A 20,526-nucleotide genomic window follows, 5' to 3' on the forward strand; every position below is an offset into this window, starting at 1 on the left:
CCCGACCTTCCGATCATGGGGCAACCACTCTACCTACTGAGCTATCCCTGCCCTTGCCAACAACAAACATATTTCTAAAAACTTTGTTTGATTCAGTGAGCTAATATAATTAACTGGGTACAAACCTAATATAAAAAGTTTAGGGGTCAGAAAATATTTGTATTAAAATTATATCCTGAATGAAAACTATGATTTTTGTCTTGAATGAAGGTAGGCTGTGACAAGTATGACCCATCTGGGCAATTTATCATTATGCTGTCATATCATTTGGATCAACAGTTTTCTTCTATAGCCTAGGAAGGGAGGGTTTAAAAAAACCCATCTAGATAAAAAATCTAGTCTATATGGGAAATAAAAGTTAGAACACCCATAGGGAATTGGGGACTTCTAGTCCTCATGCACCAGCCATAGAATAGGAGTCCCAGCTTACATCGTACTTCCTACTGCTATGTGTTGGATAGTCTCCGGGCACCTTTGCAGAGCCTGCAGCTTGTGCCCTGATGGCTGTGGTAGACTCCTGCCTCTATGGATCTGGCGATTAGGTTCTGTTGTTGTGCTGCCATGAGAGCCTCCGTGTTGTCCTTTACTGTACTTATAGGATTTCCTAATGTCAGCTACTTCCCCTATCTGTTAATGGTACATCCCATGCAGGGATGAGGGTCGTCTGTGTCTCTCGGTACCGGTACAGTGAGATTAAATAAACAAGGAAAAACTATTTTTTTTAAAAGAATTCCTCGTATTATCGCTCCTGAGAATCACATACTGTTTGGACATAGTTCCTTAAAACGCCTCTAGAGGGCAGCGATCAGCCATCGTGTGATCCTGACATGCACAGGAGAAGAAGACGGACATGTTAGCTTTGTAAGAAGCAGAAGAAGAAAATCACAAGTTCTGTAGATTTATCATACATGTGCTTCCGTCACCGAACGTAACAGAAGATGTGCCCTAGCAGGTCGTATGAGAAGACACAAAACAGCAACAGACTGACGCTTCTGAGTAATAACCAGCAAAACTTAATGTGTTGAGTACGCCTGCGCGTTTCTACCAGATCGTCGAGCCGCCCTTCCTCCCCGGCAACTTGCACCGCAGGGTCCGGCGGACTGCAACTCACAACAACCCCGAGTTGATTTGCTTATTCGCTTGAGCGCTTTTTGAGACAACATGGAGAGCCCACGACATGTTAATAACGGTAAGCTAACGTGTATGTAAAGATTTATCTGTCGCAACGAGTTATTGGCTTTTCTTTTTGTGTGTGTGCGCCCGATTTTGAACATGGCGTACCCCGCTCTGACATGGCGGTAGCGTTGTGCTACGTTACAGCGCCAGGGAGCTGCTGCGTGCGGTGGTTAGTGGAAGGAGCTCAGCGTCAGCAAAGATAGTTATCTAACAACGCTTTCGGTTATTTTATGACTGCATGCTTTAATGTAACGGGCAGGGGCGGTTAACTAGAAGCAGGGGGTTGGCATCAGTTAGCAACCGAAATTAGCACCAACTGTAACAGCGACCGATGCTGCCTTCGGGGGCTTTAACCAGAGTAGCGAAGCGTTATGACACCTAATGTATGAAAGTCGAATGAACATTAAATATATAACGAGCAACGCCGTTTATATATTGTTATTCAAAGAAAAATAGTGCGTTGATGTGTACATGTACTTTTACAGTCCCTAAGTTTTCCTCATTAGAGAGCCCGGGCTATCACAGCCGTGTTTACCATCTGGTTGAGGCGCTCATGTCTGGTGTATCATAATTACGACGCTCTTGTTAGCCTGTGAATGTATCTGGGGGTAGCCGTATCAGTCATCCTAAACTCCCAGTGCCTAGACCCACCTGAGGGCCCTGTTGTGCAAAAGTGTGGCAGATATTTCTGTTTCGTCGTTGTTTTATTTATTCTCTGATATCTTTACTTAAAAGAATTATATATAAAATAAAGAAATTATCTGTCTGCTTTATTGTATCTATATTTATAATAAATCTAGTTCTTTCGGTTTGTGTTTATACAACTGTGATGTTAAACCTGTTGAAATTTCTGCTGTCCTCTTGGCCAGTTCTCTCTTGAAAGAGATTTTTAATATCTAATATAATATGAGACATTTAACCTGGATCTACCTTGCGACAGGAAAATTCTTACAGGCTCTCAGTGACTTCACATCATTAATGAGCAATATGTTTGACATATGTTTACAGACTATAACAACATTTTAAATTCCCATGCTCATTTTTTGGCACATACCCCAAATCACTTTTTGGAAGACGATCGCTTTGAAGAGTCTGGAATGACAAGGAATCTTCTGTGAGACAGTTCAGGATGTGTTGAAGAATAAAGGCGATACCGGTGTACCAAATGCTCACGTTCAGGCTTGCTGTACAAACTGTTTTTTTTGTCTTATGTATGTATATATATATATATATATATATATATATATAATATGTTTGTTTTTTACAGCACTGTATATAATACGTTACTTTATGTAAATGCAGTTGACCTTGAATCAGTGATCTCCAGCATTTATGAGCTTTCATTCATGTGGAAAGTGGAAATAGACTCCACTGTCTCTCTTTCTCTCTGTGTTTGCATAACAGTAGTGGAGTTGCACCTCGTCTGATCTGTTTTTGTCAAACAATTAGTGTAACGGCCAGTGGAGAGCACAACATTAATCTAGTGCTACATTACGCCTCCAACCTGTTGTAAACACTAATCCACAGGAAGTGTTCAGCATCATCGTGCTTTACTTCACTTTAAGAGTTCCCTTCACAGGTGGAAAGCTATTCTGGCTATGCTCCTAAGCTTCTAACTTCATTTCTTTGTAACAGAGCATGATTTCTATCTGGGACTATTTAACCACAGCCTTCAACATCTGCTCCTTCATCCACTCCGGGACTTAATCCACTTTCAATATTGAGCACCTAATGCAGAGATATTTTGTCATAAAGTCAAAGCAGTTACTTCTTCACATTCTCTTAATAGTTTCCATTTATTTTGAAAGGCTCCAGATTAATTTAATTTACAGTGAGTAACTTTTTAAATATTGTACAAATATTTTCCAGATCCACCTCTCCTGTTGCCATCTCTTCGCCTCTTCATACCTCCTCTGCGCCTGGTATCTGCGGCCATGTGGCACGTCGTGCAGAGGGGAAGCGTGCACGACTATGGGATGGTGGAGGAGTTCATCAGCACGGTCACAGAAATCGTGCCTGACCTGCTAAACGCAGATCAGAAAGCTCAGCTCCTCCTGGGACTCAGAGCACGGGTAATTTTTTTGGGGTTGGGGACTCTAAAATGTATCTCTTTAATTGTTCTGTAGTTGTACCGCTGTTTATTTTCACCCTATAGTCATGTATAATACTGATAACGATCATTTTTTGAAATCCTTCCCAAACATGGACCACAGGCCAATCCTGTGTGTCTGTGTTGTTTTTAGTAATGGTTACAGTAATCAGGGAAATGTGGTGTGCTGACTGTTTGCTGCCTTGTTTAATCAGGCCTGTTCTAAGCCAGGAGAGTCCCTGCTGTAGTTGGACTTTGTTAATGTTTTTTTAATTAATAAAATCTTGTTTCAGGTTGTTCTTGAATTGTGTCGGACCGAGCAGATAACGGACAGAGAAACCATCGAGATGCACCTGAACAGGATCAAGGCCCTCGTGTCGACTTGGACAGCACAGGTTAGATCCTTTAAAAGAAAAACAAGTGCTCTGTAGGCCAGCAGCCTTGTCATATTTTCCCTCCAATTATTATTATTTTTTCTTCCTAAATTGCAGCTTGTGATTTTTAGTTTTTTTTTCCAGCCGTCTTTTGCAGATGTTGAGTTTCCAGAGTCCAACTTTGTGGATCAGGTTGAATTGTTGTTGAAGGATCCTGAAGAGAAGGACAAGTTCTTCCAGGTTTGTAACATCATGTGCTGTCAAACTCATGTAACCTATCTAATAATAGAGAAACAGAATATATAATACACATTTCTTTTCCACCCTCAGCATGTTTTCCCTACTGACTTTGGGCCTGAGTATGACAGTGCTATTCAGGTTTTAATGCTGGACTTCCTGTCCAGATTGGAGAAGCTTCTTCCAGTTCCAGATATTCAACAGGTACTAGAATAAGTGTGGCAAAGCGGCCTTTCCAGCACTATTCTACTTCCCTAAATAAGTCCCGTTTGCATTTAAAAAATTACAAATTAGTAATCTTTCAAGTCAGAAGAGGGTTTATGGTGAAATTTTGGCTTCCTTTTCATTTCCTTTTATTTGTATTTTTTGCATTTCTTCTCTAGACTGCATCCATGCTCAGTGCCGTCCCTTTAGCTCTGGAGGAGTGTGCACACTCGGTTCCTGACCTGCAGCACCTAAAAACTGTACTGCAATATCACACAACACTGGGACATTTCGACTGGAGCGGTGAGTCTCGTCTTGGGTCACGAGCACATTGTTGCTAATGTAGTCTGAATGGATGATGGACTTGTCTACAAACACTGTCCAGCTGCTCTCTGAGCTGTAGTGATCTCTGGCATGAGCTGCTCATCTCAGTTGGCATACAATACAGCAGCAAAGTGTATTTAGAAAGAACGCAGACATGTGGAAAAGGTTAGAAGAGTTTGATTGTACTGCAGTTTATTTTCAGTTAGGTTATTTGTACAAAAAAAGTAACCTGATGAAGCATTAATGTTTCAATTTGAGAGAAGATTAAAATGTCCTCAACCTGTTACTAAAATAAAGTTTAAATGGTCCACTTTCTACTCTCTTTTACTTGTGTGGAAGAAATGTAACAAAAACTACATTTATCTCTGCTTTGCAGCATACCAACCGATAATTGGTGGTCAGAACATTTTTCTTCTTTGCTGGCTAACTAGTCTCATAACATTTGTCATAGACAGATCATTCATACCTAAAAACATCCAGCTCTTAAAATTAGGCGGTAGCACTTTCTTTTTTAAGCACCGTCTTGACCGGGGTTTCAAGAGATCTGAAAATGTGCTGTGAGAGCAACTCCATCACAAAAATTAAAGCTTTTACATATTGTCTGTGAAGGTTCTCAGTCATCCAGGTCATCGTAGTCAAAGGAGCTTGCAAAGAAAAGCGTCTGGACTTCTTTAAGTTACTTGAAGACGTCACCTCTCATTCGAGAAGCTTCTTCAGTTCTAAGGTCAAATGGTGGAGAGTCCCAGATATAAACCTAGTGGGAGTATACCCCCACAGAGGGACAAAAGGACCCCCTGATGATCCTCTAATCGCCTGAGCCAAGGTGTGAAACTGGGTGTGGGTCCCAATCAGCCAGAGTTTCGGGTGAGTTCATTGTGAAACCTGGCCCCACCTTATCATGCGAATTCCTGAGGTCAGATGGCCCAGGGTGTGAGTGGGCGTTAAGGCGTCTGGGAAGGGATCTCAAAACTGGATTATAGATGGCAGAGAGTTGGTGTCGTAAACCACCGCCTCTGTTCAAAGATGGTCACTCACAGTGGACATAGATGGCTTCTTTCACTCCTCTTTCAAACCATCTGTCCTCTCTGTCCAAAATGTGAACATTGGCATCCTCGAAGCTTTTACATAGTTTTATAAACCTGACAATAAAGGAAATGGCTACGCAAAAAAACAACACCACAATCACAGAGTCTGACACAAAGTCATACACCAAGCAGGAGGTATACCATCACTTAAAAACAAAAAGAAATTGCGGAGTCTCGTTATGTGTGCAGTCAATTATATTTCTCAGGGGATTTTTTTGTTTCTTTGTTTTGTACATACAGCGTAGTGGCTTCTTTGTCATATTAACAATCTTCCAATTATATTTTGTGAATCTTTGTGTTAATCTGTGGAAAATCCTCTTGCTCTTATATTGAAAGTTCAGAAGCTGCTAACCAGTTAGCCTGAGGTATTCTTAATTCACATTTCTGCACTGGTTGATGAGGTGCTGTGGTGGCCCACATAGTGTGGTCAAACAGCATTCAACTCCACCATCTTGGACTGCAGCAGGCAATGGGAGTTCATTTTTGGGCAGCTAGAGGGCAGCTCTAACCAGAACATCCAGCAGGGGAAGAGCTGCTTTATGACTGCAGAGCAAATGAGGACTACAGAAGCTTCCTGAAGTCCAAGATGGTCGAGTTGTGGTCCCTTCATGGGACTTTTATATTATCACAAGCACACTACTCACAACATTAAAGGAATATTTGGACTAACACAGAATAACACCAATTCAGTTAAACTTCAGGGAAAGTTCCATCAGGTGCACTGGAGAGGCAGACAACCCCCAAAGAGGGACTGGTTTAGCACTTGGTGGTCACTCTATTTTGTTTCTAGTTTTGCTGTTTGTTTGTGTCCTTGCCACTGCTATGAGCATGGATTGGTACATGTAGGCCACTCAGGCTGCAGGAACCTTTTACCAGCAAACTGATATTATGCACAACACTACCACAAACACACTTTTGCTTTTTCTTTGAGCTTTGACACACTAACAAAGCTAATGCATTCTTCTTTCTCCTTCAGATGAAACTCAAGCCATTCCATCTTCATTTGGGAATTGCATCCTGTCCTCGCTGTCCCTTCCTCAGCTGGAGAAGGTTGTGATCGATCCAGACCAAATGCAGTTACAGCCCACATCAGAGCAGCTGGAAAGCTGCATGACCGTCCAGGTGGAGGGTGAAACTGTGACGCTGCTGGACTACATCCAGATCGAACAGCCGCCCAGTTTGGTCGATGACCAAGAAGAAAATGTAATAAATGAGGAGGAAATGGAAGAAGACGCAACGCAAGAGGAAGCAGGCGATGCCTTAAAGCCGGCCGCTTTTCAACCACTTAAACAAAGCAAAAGACTTGAGTTGAAGAGAAGAGCCTTAAAAGAGGATCAAGACTCAGCGACGGCTAAGAGACAAAGGAAAAAATACCCCAACAATAAAACATGTCCTGTGTGCAATAAGACTTTTCTGCGGGCTGCGGCCATGAGACGGCACCAGGAGATTCACGATGCAAACCGGGACCTTAAGTACAAGTGCACCAGCTGCGACAAACGATTTAGGGACCATTACGACATGAACAGACACACCATGCGCGTCCACGAAAGGGGGGAGATGTACAACAGCGGTAAAGAGGAAGACTCAGGGGATCCGAGCACCTCAGAGATGTCAGAAGACAGAAACTGCTCTTTTTGTGGGAAGTATTTTGCTCGCCGAGTGGACATGGAGCGGCACATGAAGTCTCACTCAGAGGATCGCCCATACAAGTGCTCTTTCTGTGAGAAGAAATTCAAGAATCCTTATGTTTTAAAGAGACACCAGAAGGAGATCTGTAAAAGCAGAGAGCAGAAGAAGGTAAGGAGGAAAGAGGCTCAGCACTCAAATACGCAGCCAGCTTCGGAGGTGTCAATGGAGGGTAAAGTCTGTCCCATCTGCAGCAGGATCCTCCCCTGCACTGCAGACATTGCAAAGCATTTACGATCTCACTCCGAAGAGCGCCCCTTTATTTGTGTCACATGTGAGAAAGGCTTCAAGTACAAAGACACATTAAAGAAGCATCAGATTATTCACGGTCATGAGGGCATCAGAGAGGAGCAGACCAAGACGGTGGAGCAGATTTTGGCTGAAGCCGAAACTTTGACGCAGAACTGCGTGGAGACTGGAGACGATGATAAACAGGAAAGTAATCTGGGCACTCCCGCAGACACATGTGAGGAGCCCCCCGCTGTGCCTGTACAAAAAGTGGCCAAAAAAGGCCTGAAAGTATGCCCGGTGTGCTCTCGAGCGTTTGACAGCGTCAAAACCCTGAACAGACACATACAGTGTCACACGGACGATCGGCCGTATCACTGCGTCCACTGCAAGAAGCGCTTCAAACACATGCACGGCCTCAAGAGACACCAGATTTACGCCATCTGTCACAAGAAAACCAGTCGATTCTTGTGGAAGAAGGAGCATAGGGCGGGGCCGAGCCAAAGCGACACAAGCAGCGCTGACCTCCAGCAAGGGGCCCCGCTGAAGATCCCAGTGTGGTGTTCCAACTGTGGCAAGCACTTCGAATACCTGTCCGCTTTGAAGGACCACCAGGAGAACGTTTGCAAGCTGGAAATGAGGGATATTATGAAATGTGACGACTGCGGGAAAGAGTTCAAGAGCATGACCATGCTTAAAGTGCACCAGAGGATCCACGACCCCCTGTACTGCAAAGAGTGTGGGAAGATCCTGGCAAACGAGGCTGCCTTTGAGAGGCACAAGCTAATGCACAGACCTATGCAGTGCACAATGTGCGACAAGACTTTCACTTTACTGAGACGCTTGAGGGAACACTACGAGAAACAGCACAACTTCTCCGGGCCGTATCCCTGCCCGCAGTGTGACAAAAGCTTCATCCAGCTGTCCTACCTCGCCATTCATCAGAGAATCCATAAAGGAGAGTTCCCTTATGTTTGTAACATGTGCCCGGAGAAGTTCAGGTCCTCCAACTGTCTGACGGTGCATCAGCGGAAACACACTGGGGAGAAACCCTTCCTCTGCTGGCAGTGCGGGAAGTGCTACCGCTCGGCCTCGGAGCTCACGGTCCACATGGGGACGCACTCGGAGGAGAGGCCGTGGGCCTGCACACAGTGCGACATGGCGTATCGCACCAAGCTGCAGCTCACAAACCACGTAGAGCAAGTCCACATCGGGGTCCGGTATCCCTGCAACAGCTGCGGCAAGCAGTTCATGAAGGAGACGTCGCTGAAGAGGCACGAGCTCATCCACACAGGAGAGAGGCCGCACCAGTGCACCGTGTGCGGGAAGACCTTCCTGACCGCCAACGAGCTCAGGCTCCACAACAGGTACCACACCGGGGAGCGGCCGTACAAGTGCGAAGTGTGCGGCAAAGCCTTCATCCAGTCGGGCTATTTGAAGTCGCACATGCGGATCCACACGGGAGAGAAGCCATTTAAATGTGACATATGTGACAAAGGTTTCAGGTTGTCTTACCACATGAAGAAACACAGGCGGACTCACGCCGGGAAGGCAAAGAGCTACGTATGCGAGGAGTGCGGGTTAGCGTTCCTCCAAAAAAAATCCCTTTGTGAACACTCGCTCACTCACGAATTTAAAGTGGAGTCATCTTTCACAGAGGAAGTGAGAATAGAGTTTCAGTAGAAATCCAAATGTCTCTTAATGAGATGGTTCACCAAAAACGCTCTGACCGGTTTAAACGGTGGTGCTTTTGTTGCTTTCCATTCATTCTGATGTTCTGAAGAACATATCATTGATCTCTAAGACATGTGTATCTAAAACCAGTGAACATTTTCAGCAATAAAAACTTGAATTTTACCATCTCTTCTTTGTTTTTGAATGAGAAAAGTGCTTATGTTGTCTTGTACTTTGGGGTTTAGCCTAGTAGTGTGAAACATGTGGCCCTGCACCTAAGCCAACCAGAGGATCTCCGTAGGGAAAGGAAACTCCATAAAGCACCCCTCCAATAGCCAAACCCACCTGTTCTCTGGTTGGATAGTTAAATTTGTGATTGACATGACATTGGCCAATCAGATGAAAGAAAGAAAAACGGTAAAAATTCGTACTTGAAACTTGAGTGCAGAGTTTCACATGTATTTTTTGGCTAAGTCCACACAAATCTTTTTACGCACAAATTCTTTTTACACATACAAATCCTGATTTACAAGTACAAAATATTTACGACCACAATTTGAGCCCATAGCAAAACTACAAAAAAAAAATAATTTTGTCCAAATAAAATATGAGCAGCTGAAAGATGGGGAAATCTCAGCTTGTTCTTTGGGCATTTATAGCATTTCTCGTGAATAAACGCACCATCATGAAGAAAAACATTCCAGAGACAAAGCGAAATAAAATCAGAGACCTTTAATATGATTTAACCTGTGGTCTTTTATTAGCTGTCCACAAAAGCATGTCATGGAACGACAGAAACTGTAGCACGAGTGTAACATTCCTTTTTGTTGTTATACTCCACCACATCCCTGCTCCTCACACATGTATAATTTATATTTCATATATATATTTTGTACAATATACATGTTCTCATCAAAGGAAAAGAAAAGAAAAATGCAAAAGTTCATCCCTCCCCCTCGGTTGGGTGTGAAATCTAGTGAATACCCCATGCACGTTTCCACTGCGTCTAGGAGAAGTGTCGTTTATTAGGAACAAGTACGCAGGCAAATAAATGCTCGGACAAATAAAGGGGAGGGTGTCGGTGGACGAAGCTGGTGTACAGAGCACATTCTCAACAACATTAAACAAGAAGAGCCATGCGAACCGACACTTACTCTACAGCTTGGACCCAGTTTGGAATCAAAAGCGCCAGTACAGGGGCTAAAGTTAGTCTTTTGCTAATGGCGTAACATTAAGACAGATTTAAAAAAGGATCGTTTTTTCCTCTCTATTCTAATGTCAAAGCCATATATGTTTCTTTAAAAAAATCACAATAAGACTGAAACTTAAGCTCACAGTTGAAACACTAATGCTTTTCGATTGAGAGAGAGAGAGAGGCTACAGTAACACTGGCACAGGAAGTGCTTGACATCATTGTGAACCTTTTCACCTCTGCGGAGACAAAAACGGCTTGCATCTTTTAAAGTTACGTTTCACATTTAAGAAGCGAGTGTGGTGAGTCGACATCGTGACTGTCAGCTTCCTCAAAGGGTTCACGGTAAAAATGAACACCACGGTGGCAAAACAGTACATGAAGGGGTGTCACAAAAGAGACAGAAATAATATTCATATATATTCAACCTTCTGTTTCAGTCTCAGTCACTCATATATAATCGTCTTTTCAGCTCATTATACATCTCCTGTGGCATATTGCACATCATACTACTGAAAGTAATACAATTTAATGGAAATATTGCTTAATTTTTAAAACTTTAAAGTATCCTTTTTCGATATATTTATATATCTCTATATATTCTTTTTCCCTTTTGTAAAACAAAATATCAGCGGAATGTAAAATAAAATATATCATGCCGTGTATGTAGGTAAGAAAATAAAGCTGTAGGATAACACCTGTACTTTCTTTTCTGTAGCTATTTACAGAACTTTGTGTCAATGTGTGTGTGCGTATATGCCCAAATCTCTCTCTCTTAAAATGATTTGCAGGAACCAAAACAAATAATATAATTATTTTTGGAGCGTGCTACAGTTTTTTAAACGATATCTTCCGATTACAGGAGGAACAACCACCACAGAGTATGAGGACACTTGAACGATGTTTGCATTGTTTAGCCAAAGTGAAGCATCTGGTTTCCTTTTTTTTTTGGTTTCTCACTAGATTGGAAAACTTTGCACGTTTGCTGCACTGTTACATTCATGAAATACACTGTGTGGTGCGCGATCTCCTTAGAGGGAGAGAGGTACCGGTTACATCGGATGGGTTAGATTAAAACGTTCTTTTGAGCAGCAGAGCTGACAGTTGTTTACATTTGGTCCTTTTAGAAGTGAGACGCGTTATTTGATGCAATCACAGGGATAAAAAGGTTGAATTATTGCACACTTTGAGCACTGAGTTTAAATTCCCACTTTTTTGGATGCGAATTAAGAAAATTCACTTTTACATAAAAGCCACCAGTCAACCAAGTCCTCCAACCCCCAAACCATCTTCTGACCTTTTGAACATTTTTTGGGTATTGATAAAAATTGGTAGATATGCGTAATTGTTTTCCAGTTAAACAGCCCTCAGATTTGGTTGAACTTCTGTTTTTAATCTGAAAATTTGGCGCTTTCCTGAACCGAAGTTGACATTCATGCAAAAAAAAAACAAAACGGCAGCGGCAAATTTTTTTGAAATGTTTTGATCAATCTCTAAGAAGAGAAAAATAATAAACAAATTTAATTTCGGAGTTACTGAGTTTGTTTAAAACATATCAGAAAGGGAAAGTTTATTTTCCTCCTTACCTTAAATTTAGCTTTAAACCGCATTCATCTGCACACTGCACTCAGTTTTCTTGGTAGTCATAGTTATCATCTACCGTTTTTTTTTTGTTTAGTATTTCAAAGATGTGTCATTTTCATTTGCTTTTTAAACTAATTTCCAGAAAGGAAGGAGAGGAAAATACAAAGCAGTTGGTGTCCATAATTATGAACACACATTGAAAGCTGTGGAAAGATATCCCACGTGCCTACTTGGAGGATGTGTGCATAGCGACTGCAGAAGTCCGAGTATCTTCCACAGGACTGCCCACACAAATTCTCGAGTGGGTGCTCTGATCATGAAATTTATGAGGTTTATGCTGCCATCCTTCTGGATCACTGCTGTAACTCTGGAAGTGCTTGTTTCATTTTTTTTAGTTTGAGGAACTTCACACATCAGATGCATCAGGTTGTTTTATGGAATCTACTATTTTAGTTTGGATTTACTAAATTTATTTGAAGCTAATTTTACACCTCAGCACTCACAGATTTACCCTCACCAGCCACTTTAGATACACATTTCTAATATCGGGGTGAACACCTGCTTTCACAGATTCAACAAGGTGCTGTTGTTTGCTCCAAATTCTGACCCTTCCACCTGAATGTTGCAGCAGAAATCGAGACTCATCAGACATTTAACGAGCAGTTGAACTGGATAAAGTGGCTGTGTAAGTCAAATAACATCGACTACATTTACCCCATTTAGACTTGCAATTAACATATGTCCAAACCACACAACATTTGGAGGTCTTATTTTACCGAGCTGCTTCATGGAGCAGCTCAGTCAAATAAACAGAACCCTGACCTGGGACGTGCCATGTTTTTTGACAAGTCCAACTAATTTCCATACTGATTACAAGCAGAGTGGAGAGACCGAGGATGCATTTTTATACCGGTCGTAAATGTAAAGACCCATAAATCAGATATGCATTGAGAGAACGTGTCTAGATACAGATGGCTGGTATAAATAGGGTAATTGTGCCTCTATAAACTCAGTGCTCTGTGCAGGATTCATGTGGGGGTGAAGCCTTAAACAAAGAGTGACTTTAACATGATTCTCATGGTCTACCCGGATGGCTTAGAATATTATCTGAAAGAGCTCAAGTAATTTGAGGCAAAACCTCTTCAACACCTCACTCAGCCTACTCAGTCTACACAGAAAGCACACCTAAAGCAAAAACAGAGGAGTAAACACAGAGTAAACATGCAACTTTGCATAAACAAGACGCACAGCAGGGAGCACATTCAATGAGACTGGTGTCAGCAGCCAAGCAAGTATGTGTAGGGGAGGCGGGGATACTGTACATCAGCTTACAAAAAACCCAAAAAAAACAATAACAAAAAAAACAAACACTATGACTTTCAGAATGTATTAACATGCTTACTTTAAGCATCTTTAAAGAGAAAGTCCCTGCCAATTGAAACCCCCCCTCTCCAAATCCGCTTTTGATCAGTTTTGCAGTGGATACAAAGTTAACAAGCAGCGTTTTCCCCTTACTTCCCCCTGCGAAAGTGGTCCGTGAAGTAATATCTGCATAAAAAGCAACACCAGGGGTCAGCTCAGTTGACAAGGTGTCATGCAAAAAAAATACCAATAATAGTAACAATATTTAAAAAAAAAAAAAAAAAAAAAAGAGTCGTCCGTGGGCTTTATCGCAAGTTAATTTCCCAGTTGGGCATCCATGTTTCAAGCATAAGTCAGCATAGATTTCACTAAGTGGGCCGTCTTTAGTCGAATGAGTGCCGGCCGCAGTGTCGGCCACGGTGGAAGTTCCTGTGATCAGTTTGGCCTCTGCACACAGTAGATATAACACAGTGAATCCAACATAGAAGAGACAGAATGAGATGTAAATAAGAGCCACCTAAAAGTCCGCCTGCTGGCTTTGCTACTAATCACTTTTATTGGTTGTATAGAAGGGTTATATCTAGATTTTGGCATGTGTGATGGCATCCACTTCCATAAAGTATTATTGTTTGTAAACCACAGTCTCATTTCGCAGATGATAACGAAGCTGCATTTATTGAGTTAAAATTCTACTCTACCTTTTCGAGTGAAAAACAGTGTACAGTAGCCTATGTATTTCATGCACGTATCCTATATGAAATACAATAGAAATTTTTTAGAATCATGGTTAGAGCTAAATGATACTGTTGGGTCAAGGCAGTTCTGTTTTTTTTGTTTTTGTTTTTTCTTGTAGGTTTTTATTACTCTTCAGGGTGTGAAGTGACCGATGGGAGCCACAGGGCAAGGTCAGAAAGTCGCAACATGAACCCCCATTGAGCTGCAACAGGCAGAATTAAAGGGAATTCCTGACTTAAAAACATCCGACAGCTCCTCTTCATCAGCGGGGTGGAGGCTTGGTCGGGGGGAAAACGGGGAAGTAAAGCGGGACGCTGGATGCTAAAAGTGGCGTTACATGGATGCTGTGGTTGGATCGAAGGGCTCCGGGGAGGATGACGTCACACCACGGAGCCCTTGGAGGTGGAGAGGTGGATGGAGTGGATGCGTGCGGCCAGAGTCTTCTCCAGGTCGTGGAGGATGTCGGAGCAGATGCCGGGGCTGGACACGGGGCTCTCGGCGGGGGAAGGTTCATACAGGAGCTGCTTGAAGCCATCGAGTTCGATCAGCAGCACCATGTTCTTCAGGAAGTAGCCCTCGATGAATGCCGTCAGCTCCGTGGCACCAAGGAACTACAATGAAAATGAAAGATGAAAGGAATGTGTGACATTAGCAGCTTTCAAATTCTGATTATATATAATTTTGCTTAAAAATATTCCAGTCATATTCCGGCCCAAAATTGGTAATTGCTTTTTAAGAACAGTCATCGTTATTATCCCAGTGTTTGAACCTTACAATAGCAGCTATTAATCTGTCAATCTAGCACTTTCTTTAAATATCTTTAATTAGTTTACTTTGAACAACTAACAGGATATTTTTATTCCAGCACTCAGGCGGGAAGATGGAAATAAAGGTGGAATTTTCAGCTCGAATTTCCCCACTTGGAAAGTTGTAGAAACCCCACAAACACAAACAAGTTCACAAAACTGTAAAACCTCTGTACTACCACTTTTAGCTTCTCAGCTAAAAACAACACAGCTTCTAATTAGGTATTCACTTTAAAATAAATTAAACTATATATAACTATTATCCTGTTTTTCCAAGTTAATTTGTCAATGCACCTTTTCTGCAATGTAACTTAACAAAAAATATACAGCAAATGTTAACAAACTGAGCAACATTAGCACAATATAAGCAAGACAAACCCTGAGACTGGAAAATAAAGCCAGTGTATATAAGGGCCATAAATTGCAGTTTCTTTAATGGCCATTTGAGGTTCCCTTAAAAGTCAGTCAGTTGCCATTGACTCCCATGTTTTAATGCTGTTTATAGCAAATTTTACGTTTTACAAACGTATACGTTATTAATGGTTTAATCACACTGCCATCTAGGCTTCATCACAGAGTCCTGGAGATTAGCTGGAGACCGCGTGGCAACCTCTGATTGCTGAGGAAAAACATGTATTTCCTGTTCGGTTGATCAGTCGTTGCTCAATAGATTAAATCTGTTACCTTCTTGTGATTGTGTTGATTACTAGCAGGTTACCTTGGTCCCCTGTTGTTTCCATGGATGATGCCAACGTGTCTGCAAACAGTGGCAAACTACTTCTACTACCACCAAGTGGTAATAAAGTCTGAAATGCTACGTCTCACTACTGCAATCAATACATTTAAAAACTGCAACTTTTCATTTGAAGACAAGTGGGTATGCTTTTCTGGTATGCATTGCACTTTCCACAGTTTCACTACTGCTCTGCAAGTAGTTGGCAAGTGTTTGCAGACAAGTCGGTGTCTTCCATGCACCAAAGCATTATTATTATTCCCTATTCTCAGTTGAGCCTAGCATGACTGCGGCTCAACTGAACGTCTTGATGTGTCTGGGGTGTCAGCCCATGCATAAAGTTTTTGTTCCACTTTGTTCCATTTGTCATTTGAGTCACTGCTAATACAAAAAAATGAGAGCAGCTTGAAAAATAGTCTGTGTGGTGGTTGTATTGCCAGTCTGCAATTGTTAATTAATGGCATGTTTGCACCTTATGTAAAAATTCATTACACAAACCTCTCCCAGTATGTAAATCAGCTGCTAAAGACCGTAAGCCTCCCACCTTAGCGTGTTTGTAGAGGTCCACACAGGTTTCGGTGGTGATGTTCTTGGAGCAGATGATCTCACAGTGTCTCTGAAGGGCCTCTAGTTGGAAGAATTTGGCTGCAGACAGGAGCTACAGGGAACAGTACAGCCACACAGAATGAGGCACAGGACTCGGGATTAGAAATGTTAATACTCATGCTGTCACTCCACAGGCTTTGGTTAAGTCTTTCTTACCTCCATTACTTCAGTGTTGCGTATGTGCAGGGACTCGGTGCCTCCACAGTACAAATACTGCATCACCAACTGTAACAGAGAACAGTACAGGCTTCAGGTTATGAAGCTGATGAAGAGGGACCCTTTTTTTCTGTTGCTTTTTTTGTGCCTGTTTTTTGGCTCCATTCTGTCACCTGGAAAATAATCCGGATTTGAATTACATATGTAGATTTAAGCATTTACATATTTTCACTGCTATCAAATACCTTCCCTGCATCCAGTGATATTTACTCTCATGTTTTCTTTTTATCGTCATTTAAACAGGAACAAGCATTCAATCAGTAAAAATAAAGAGCAGACCAGAGATAAACAAGTCCCCAGCAGGACTGGAGAGAAATAGAAAGAGACAAGGGGAAAGAAATGGGAGGGTGAAGCTCTGGGGCCGCAGTTTAATTGTGTCTTCTGTAGCCTCATGGATACACCCAGTGGAAAGCTAAAAGATAGAGAACATCCAGAAAGTGAGCAGGAACAACATTTCCAACTTTTTAGCAGCCGTCAAGCTGGTTCAAGCTCACGTTTCTGCGCTCTGGGTTTACAGCTAATGCGAATCATTTAAAATCAGAAATGTGCAATACTGCGGACAGACTTAATTTAACCCTTTTCCAAAAAGGATTCATGCCATTCCCACAGATGTGCACAAATTGGGTCAGCCTTAAGCTTCATACTGTAAAGTTGGAGTTATATACTTTCTGTGTTTGAGAATTAAATGGATTTCTTAATCTCGATTGTTTAACTATGTACCTAACACCATTCCTTCAGAATAAAACAATCATACGTGGAGCCTGTTCTTATACTCATAGGAGACGATGAGTGTTGTGGGTCTGGTCGAGAGTGGGAACAGGTTTTGCATGCACTGAAATCTTCCTTCTCTCATCCCAGAGAAGAACGGCAGATGGCTGCCTTCTCCCTGAGCCTGGTTCTGCTGGAGGTTTCATTTCCATTAAGAGGTAGTTTTTCCTTCCCACTGTCGCCAATGTGCTTTCTCATAGGGGGTCATATGATTGTTGGGTTTACATACATTCTACCTTACAATATAAAGCGACTTGAAGCAACTGTTGTTGTGATTTGGTGCTGTAAAAATAAAACGGAATTAAACTGAACTGAAATAAACGTCTTACATGGAAAATATTGTACTTGACATGGCTGATCTCAATGCAGGTGTTTTCTGCTGCTGGTCGGTTTTGCAGCAGCGACTTGAACCTAAAAACAACAACAACAACAAACAGATAAATTCCACATCATTTTTCCCATCGGTGCTCTTTTGTTTTACAAAATAAAATAGGAGCAAAGTTTCAGGTTACCTGGGTGAAGCTGTAAACAGCAAAACTTTATGTGCATAAAATGGTTTCCCTTCCACCAGGAAGGTAACATCAGACATCTCCTTGTTGTTCAGGAAGTGGGGGTCTAAAAAAAAAGAACAAAAAAAAAAAAGAAAAAAGAGATTTATTCACGTCTCCCAAACAATGCATGCAGAGCAGCAAACAGCAGAAGATTAAGCTAATGTGGCCATTAATTACCGCAAGGCTGATTCATCACGCGCCTATCGGTGCTGAATTATCAAATCGCATTAGCATTTCTAAACGGCAGGGGATTAGAATTTGATATCCGGTGTTTGCATCCTCGAGTGCATTTCATTCACTGCACACAAATCAAGTGATTTAAAGCACTTTATTTAAACCCTGCCAGTAAATGATCAGCAGGTGGTGCTGCAGCACCATCACTGAATGTTTCTCTTCTTCCTCGTTTCTCTCAAAGAAATGTCTCAAATAAAGTTTGAGGTGTTAACGGATGATTTGGTTCATTACAGACAAGTGGACCCATTTTATCTGCATATAGAGAAAATACTGCACGTTGAAATAAAAAAATATATCAGATTACTTTTAAAATGAAACTCACTTTACAGTTTTGGACAGAAGTTTACATGCACTCCTTATGGGCAATTCAGGGGTTTTAATTAGTTCTTTGAACTTAATATTTTCTTTTTCCAGGGTGGAATAATTGTACAGCTTTAATGTCTTTAAATAAAAAACAAAAACAAAAATGAAAACACATTTTAATAAGAGTGTACCATCAAGTCAGTCAGAATTTTGGGATATTGATCTGGTCGGGTACCTCGCAGAGGGGGTTGTTGATCACTTTCAGCTGCTTTGGGGTAAATCAAATTAGGAAGAGGAGCCCTAGAGGGTCAAAAACGAGACAACCCCCTGTCTATTTTTTCACTATTTTTTGGCTAGGGTCAGTGTCACTACTAGAAGCCTGAGGTGATACCTGGACCCTACAGAGGCTACAGAACCACTCCAGGATGGCACATCAATTCGTGCCATGGCCAGAAGGTTTGCTGTGTCTCCCAGCACAGTCTCATGAGCACGGAGGAGATTCTAGGAGACATGCAGTTACTCTAGGAGAGGTCCTTAAACATCGACAAGACAACTATCGACAAGACAATGTCGATTGATAGAGATAATATTCATACAGCTCCTTAGAACACAAATAAAATAATTTTCTAGATAGATTTTCCCCAAAGTGGTGTTTTTCCAACAAACAGACAAAAAAACCCAAATTATATTTGTGAAAATATTTTGAAAACATCAAGAAGATCTTGTTTCATTATGAGTTAATCTGATACTTCTTTGTCTATATGTGGCTTCTTCTGAAGCACAGAAGGATGCACTGTAAATAGGATTAAATCCATTTGTAAACCTTCATTTAATCACCTGCTGCAAATGTCAAAGGAACCTACAGATGTAACGAGGAGAAAAAGCGCGCTCTCTGAGCTTGAGATAACTCCTCGATCTAAACCCCCCAAAACACAACAAAAAATAGAGACAATCTTCACCGCAGTCACATCCTCATCACACAGCAAATGTTAAGCATTAATAACTAGCTCTCTTACCTAAGCGCGAGGTCTGCTTCTTCTTGATCTCCGTCAGCTTAGGGATGGGGAAGGGCCCGTAGCACTGCGTAAAAATGACTGACAGCTGCTGACTTATCACCTCATTCTGCAGACAGACACAAACACCAGTGAGGACAGAAACTTTACACATATTACAGTTTTGTGGCCTTTTTTCCATAAGCTATCCGGGACAAAAAATTATGCAAATGTATGATAATATGGTTTGAAGTGCACTAAATGTATGCAAACATGAGTGTTATTAATGTCGGCCCAGCACACGGGCACAGGGCGGTTTGTATTCCCAGAAAGCGTGCCTTACTTTGTCTGATGTTCCTCTAATAAGCGTTTTGTTTACGTGGACATGAAAGAAAGCTCCAGTGACCTTGCTGGATCGGAGGATCTGGAACATGAGTGGCAGGCCGTGCGTGATCAGCTCCTCAGTGTACTCCTCCTCCTGGATGCAGCAGAAGTCTTTGAGCAGGCCCTGGATCAGCGGTCGGCGGTGCTGGATGAAGCAGGTACGCAGGGACTCGAGCCAGGTGTGCAGCGTCCAGGGAACACCTGGGAACATCAGCACACGGAGCGTGAATACACACAACATCCGAGAGCGAGTGGTTTCAAGGGCAACAGAACCGACCATGTTTCCATCACATGATGGTGTTGTGGGAGGTGGAGGACGATGGCATGGTGGGTGTTTGGATTAAGGGTTTCAGTGAGAATAGAAAAGCAGCACCTGAATGTAATTAAAGAATGTTCTGTTAAATGTGTTGGACGTGAATGAAGTTTAACTGACGAGATGAGCGGAAAATTTATCATCCAGGTATTTTCATACTTGTATGTTTTATGGTTTTGAAAATGGCTTTTAAAAAGATTTTTTAAAAACTTAAAATATTGAAAAAAAAGTAAACAGGGAAATGATGGGACTGAAAAGCCCAGTCTGGAGGTGGCAGGTTTATATTTCTGGCAGAGGTGTGGTCCCTTGCTCAGGGGCAGGGGAGGGGTGGTGCAGTGAGCTGAAGGGGCAGTGCCAAGCAGGTTGCTGGGACAGGTGTGCGGCATTAACTAACGAGGTCTATATATATATATATATATATAGATATATATATATAGATATATATATATAGATATATATAGATATAGATAGATAGATAGATAGATAGATAGATAGATAGATAGATAGATAGATAGATAGATAGATAGATAGATAGATAGATAGATAGATAGATAGATAGATAGAAAGAAAGAAAGAAAGAAAGAAAGAAAGAAAGAAAGAAAGAAAGAAAGAAGCCGGAGCCCAAAGGAGGGGTGTGTGCTGTACACCAGCTGAGAAGCTACAGGATGTA

At 41.8% G+C, this 20,526-nt stretch overlaps 2 protein-coding genes across 4 annotated transcripts in view; one reads left to right on the forward strand and one right to left on the reverse strand.

Annotated features, from left to right (window-relative positions):
* Positions 1 to 817: 817 nt before the first annotated feature.
* On the forward strand, positions 818 to 11,723 carry LOC146499371 (uncharacterized). Its single transcript, XM_085138902.1, has 7 exons — positions 818 to 1,189; positions 3,046 to 3,248; positions 3,559 to 3,660; positions 3,784 to 3,879; positions 3,970 to 4,080; positions 4,260 to 4,383; positions 6,466 to 11,723. The coding sequence occupies exons 1-7, from the start codon at positions 1,162 to 1,164 to the stop codon at positions 9,084 to 9,086; spliced, it is 3,285 nt and encodes a 1,094-aa protein (XP_084995028.1). The 5' UTR covers positions 818 to 1,161; the 3' UTR covers positions 9,087 to 11,723.
* LOC146499372 (ankyrin repeat- and BTB/POZ domain-containing protein 3-A) overlaps positions 9,667 to 20,526 on the reverse strand; it is a 265,463-nt gene continuing 254,603 nt past the window's right edge. For 2 of the 3 annotated variants that reach the window (XM_085138905.1, XM_085138903.1), the window contains 7 exons: positions 19,503 to 19,744; positions 19,184 to 19,289; positions 17,592 to 17,694; positions 17,409 to 17,490; positions 16,252 to 16,320; positions 16,034 to 16,147; positions 9,667 to 14,561 (listed from right to left, as the gene is read on the reverse strand). In XM_085138905.1, the coding sequence (XP_084995031.1) occupies positions 14,331 to 14,561; positions 16,034 to 16,147; positions 16,252 to 16,320; positions 17,409 to 17,490; positions 17,592 to 17,694; positions 19,184 to 19,289; positions 19,503 to 19,744 (947 nt within the window). In that variant the 3' untranslated portion in view covers positions 9,667 to 14,330. The remainder of the gene's footprint in view (positions 14,562 to 16,033; positions 16,148 to 16,251; positions 16,321 to 17,408; positions 17,491 to 17,591; positions 17,695 to 19,183; positions 19,290 to 19,502; positions 19,745 to 20,526) is intronic. The other variant, XM_085138904.1, reaches the window with a different exon arrangement.

This window comes from Neolamprologus multifasciatus, chromosome 17 (genome assembly GCF_963576455.1).
Source record: "Neolamprologus multifasciatus chromosome 17, fNeoMul1.2, whole genome shotgun sequence".
Lineage (NCBI taxonomy): Eukaryota > Metazoa > Chordata > Actinopteri > Cichliformes > Cichlidae > Neolamprologus > Neolamprologus multifasciatus.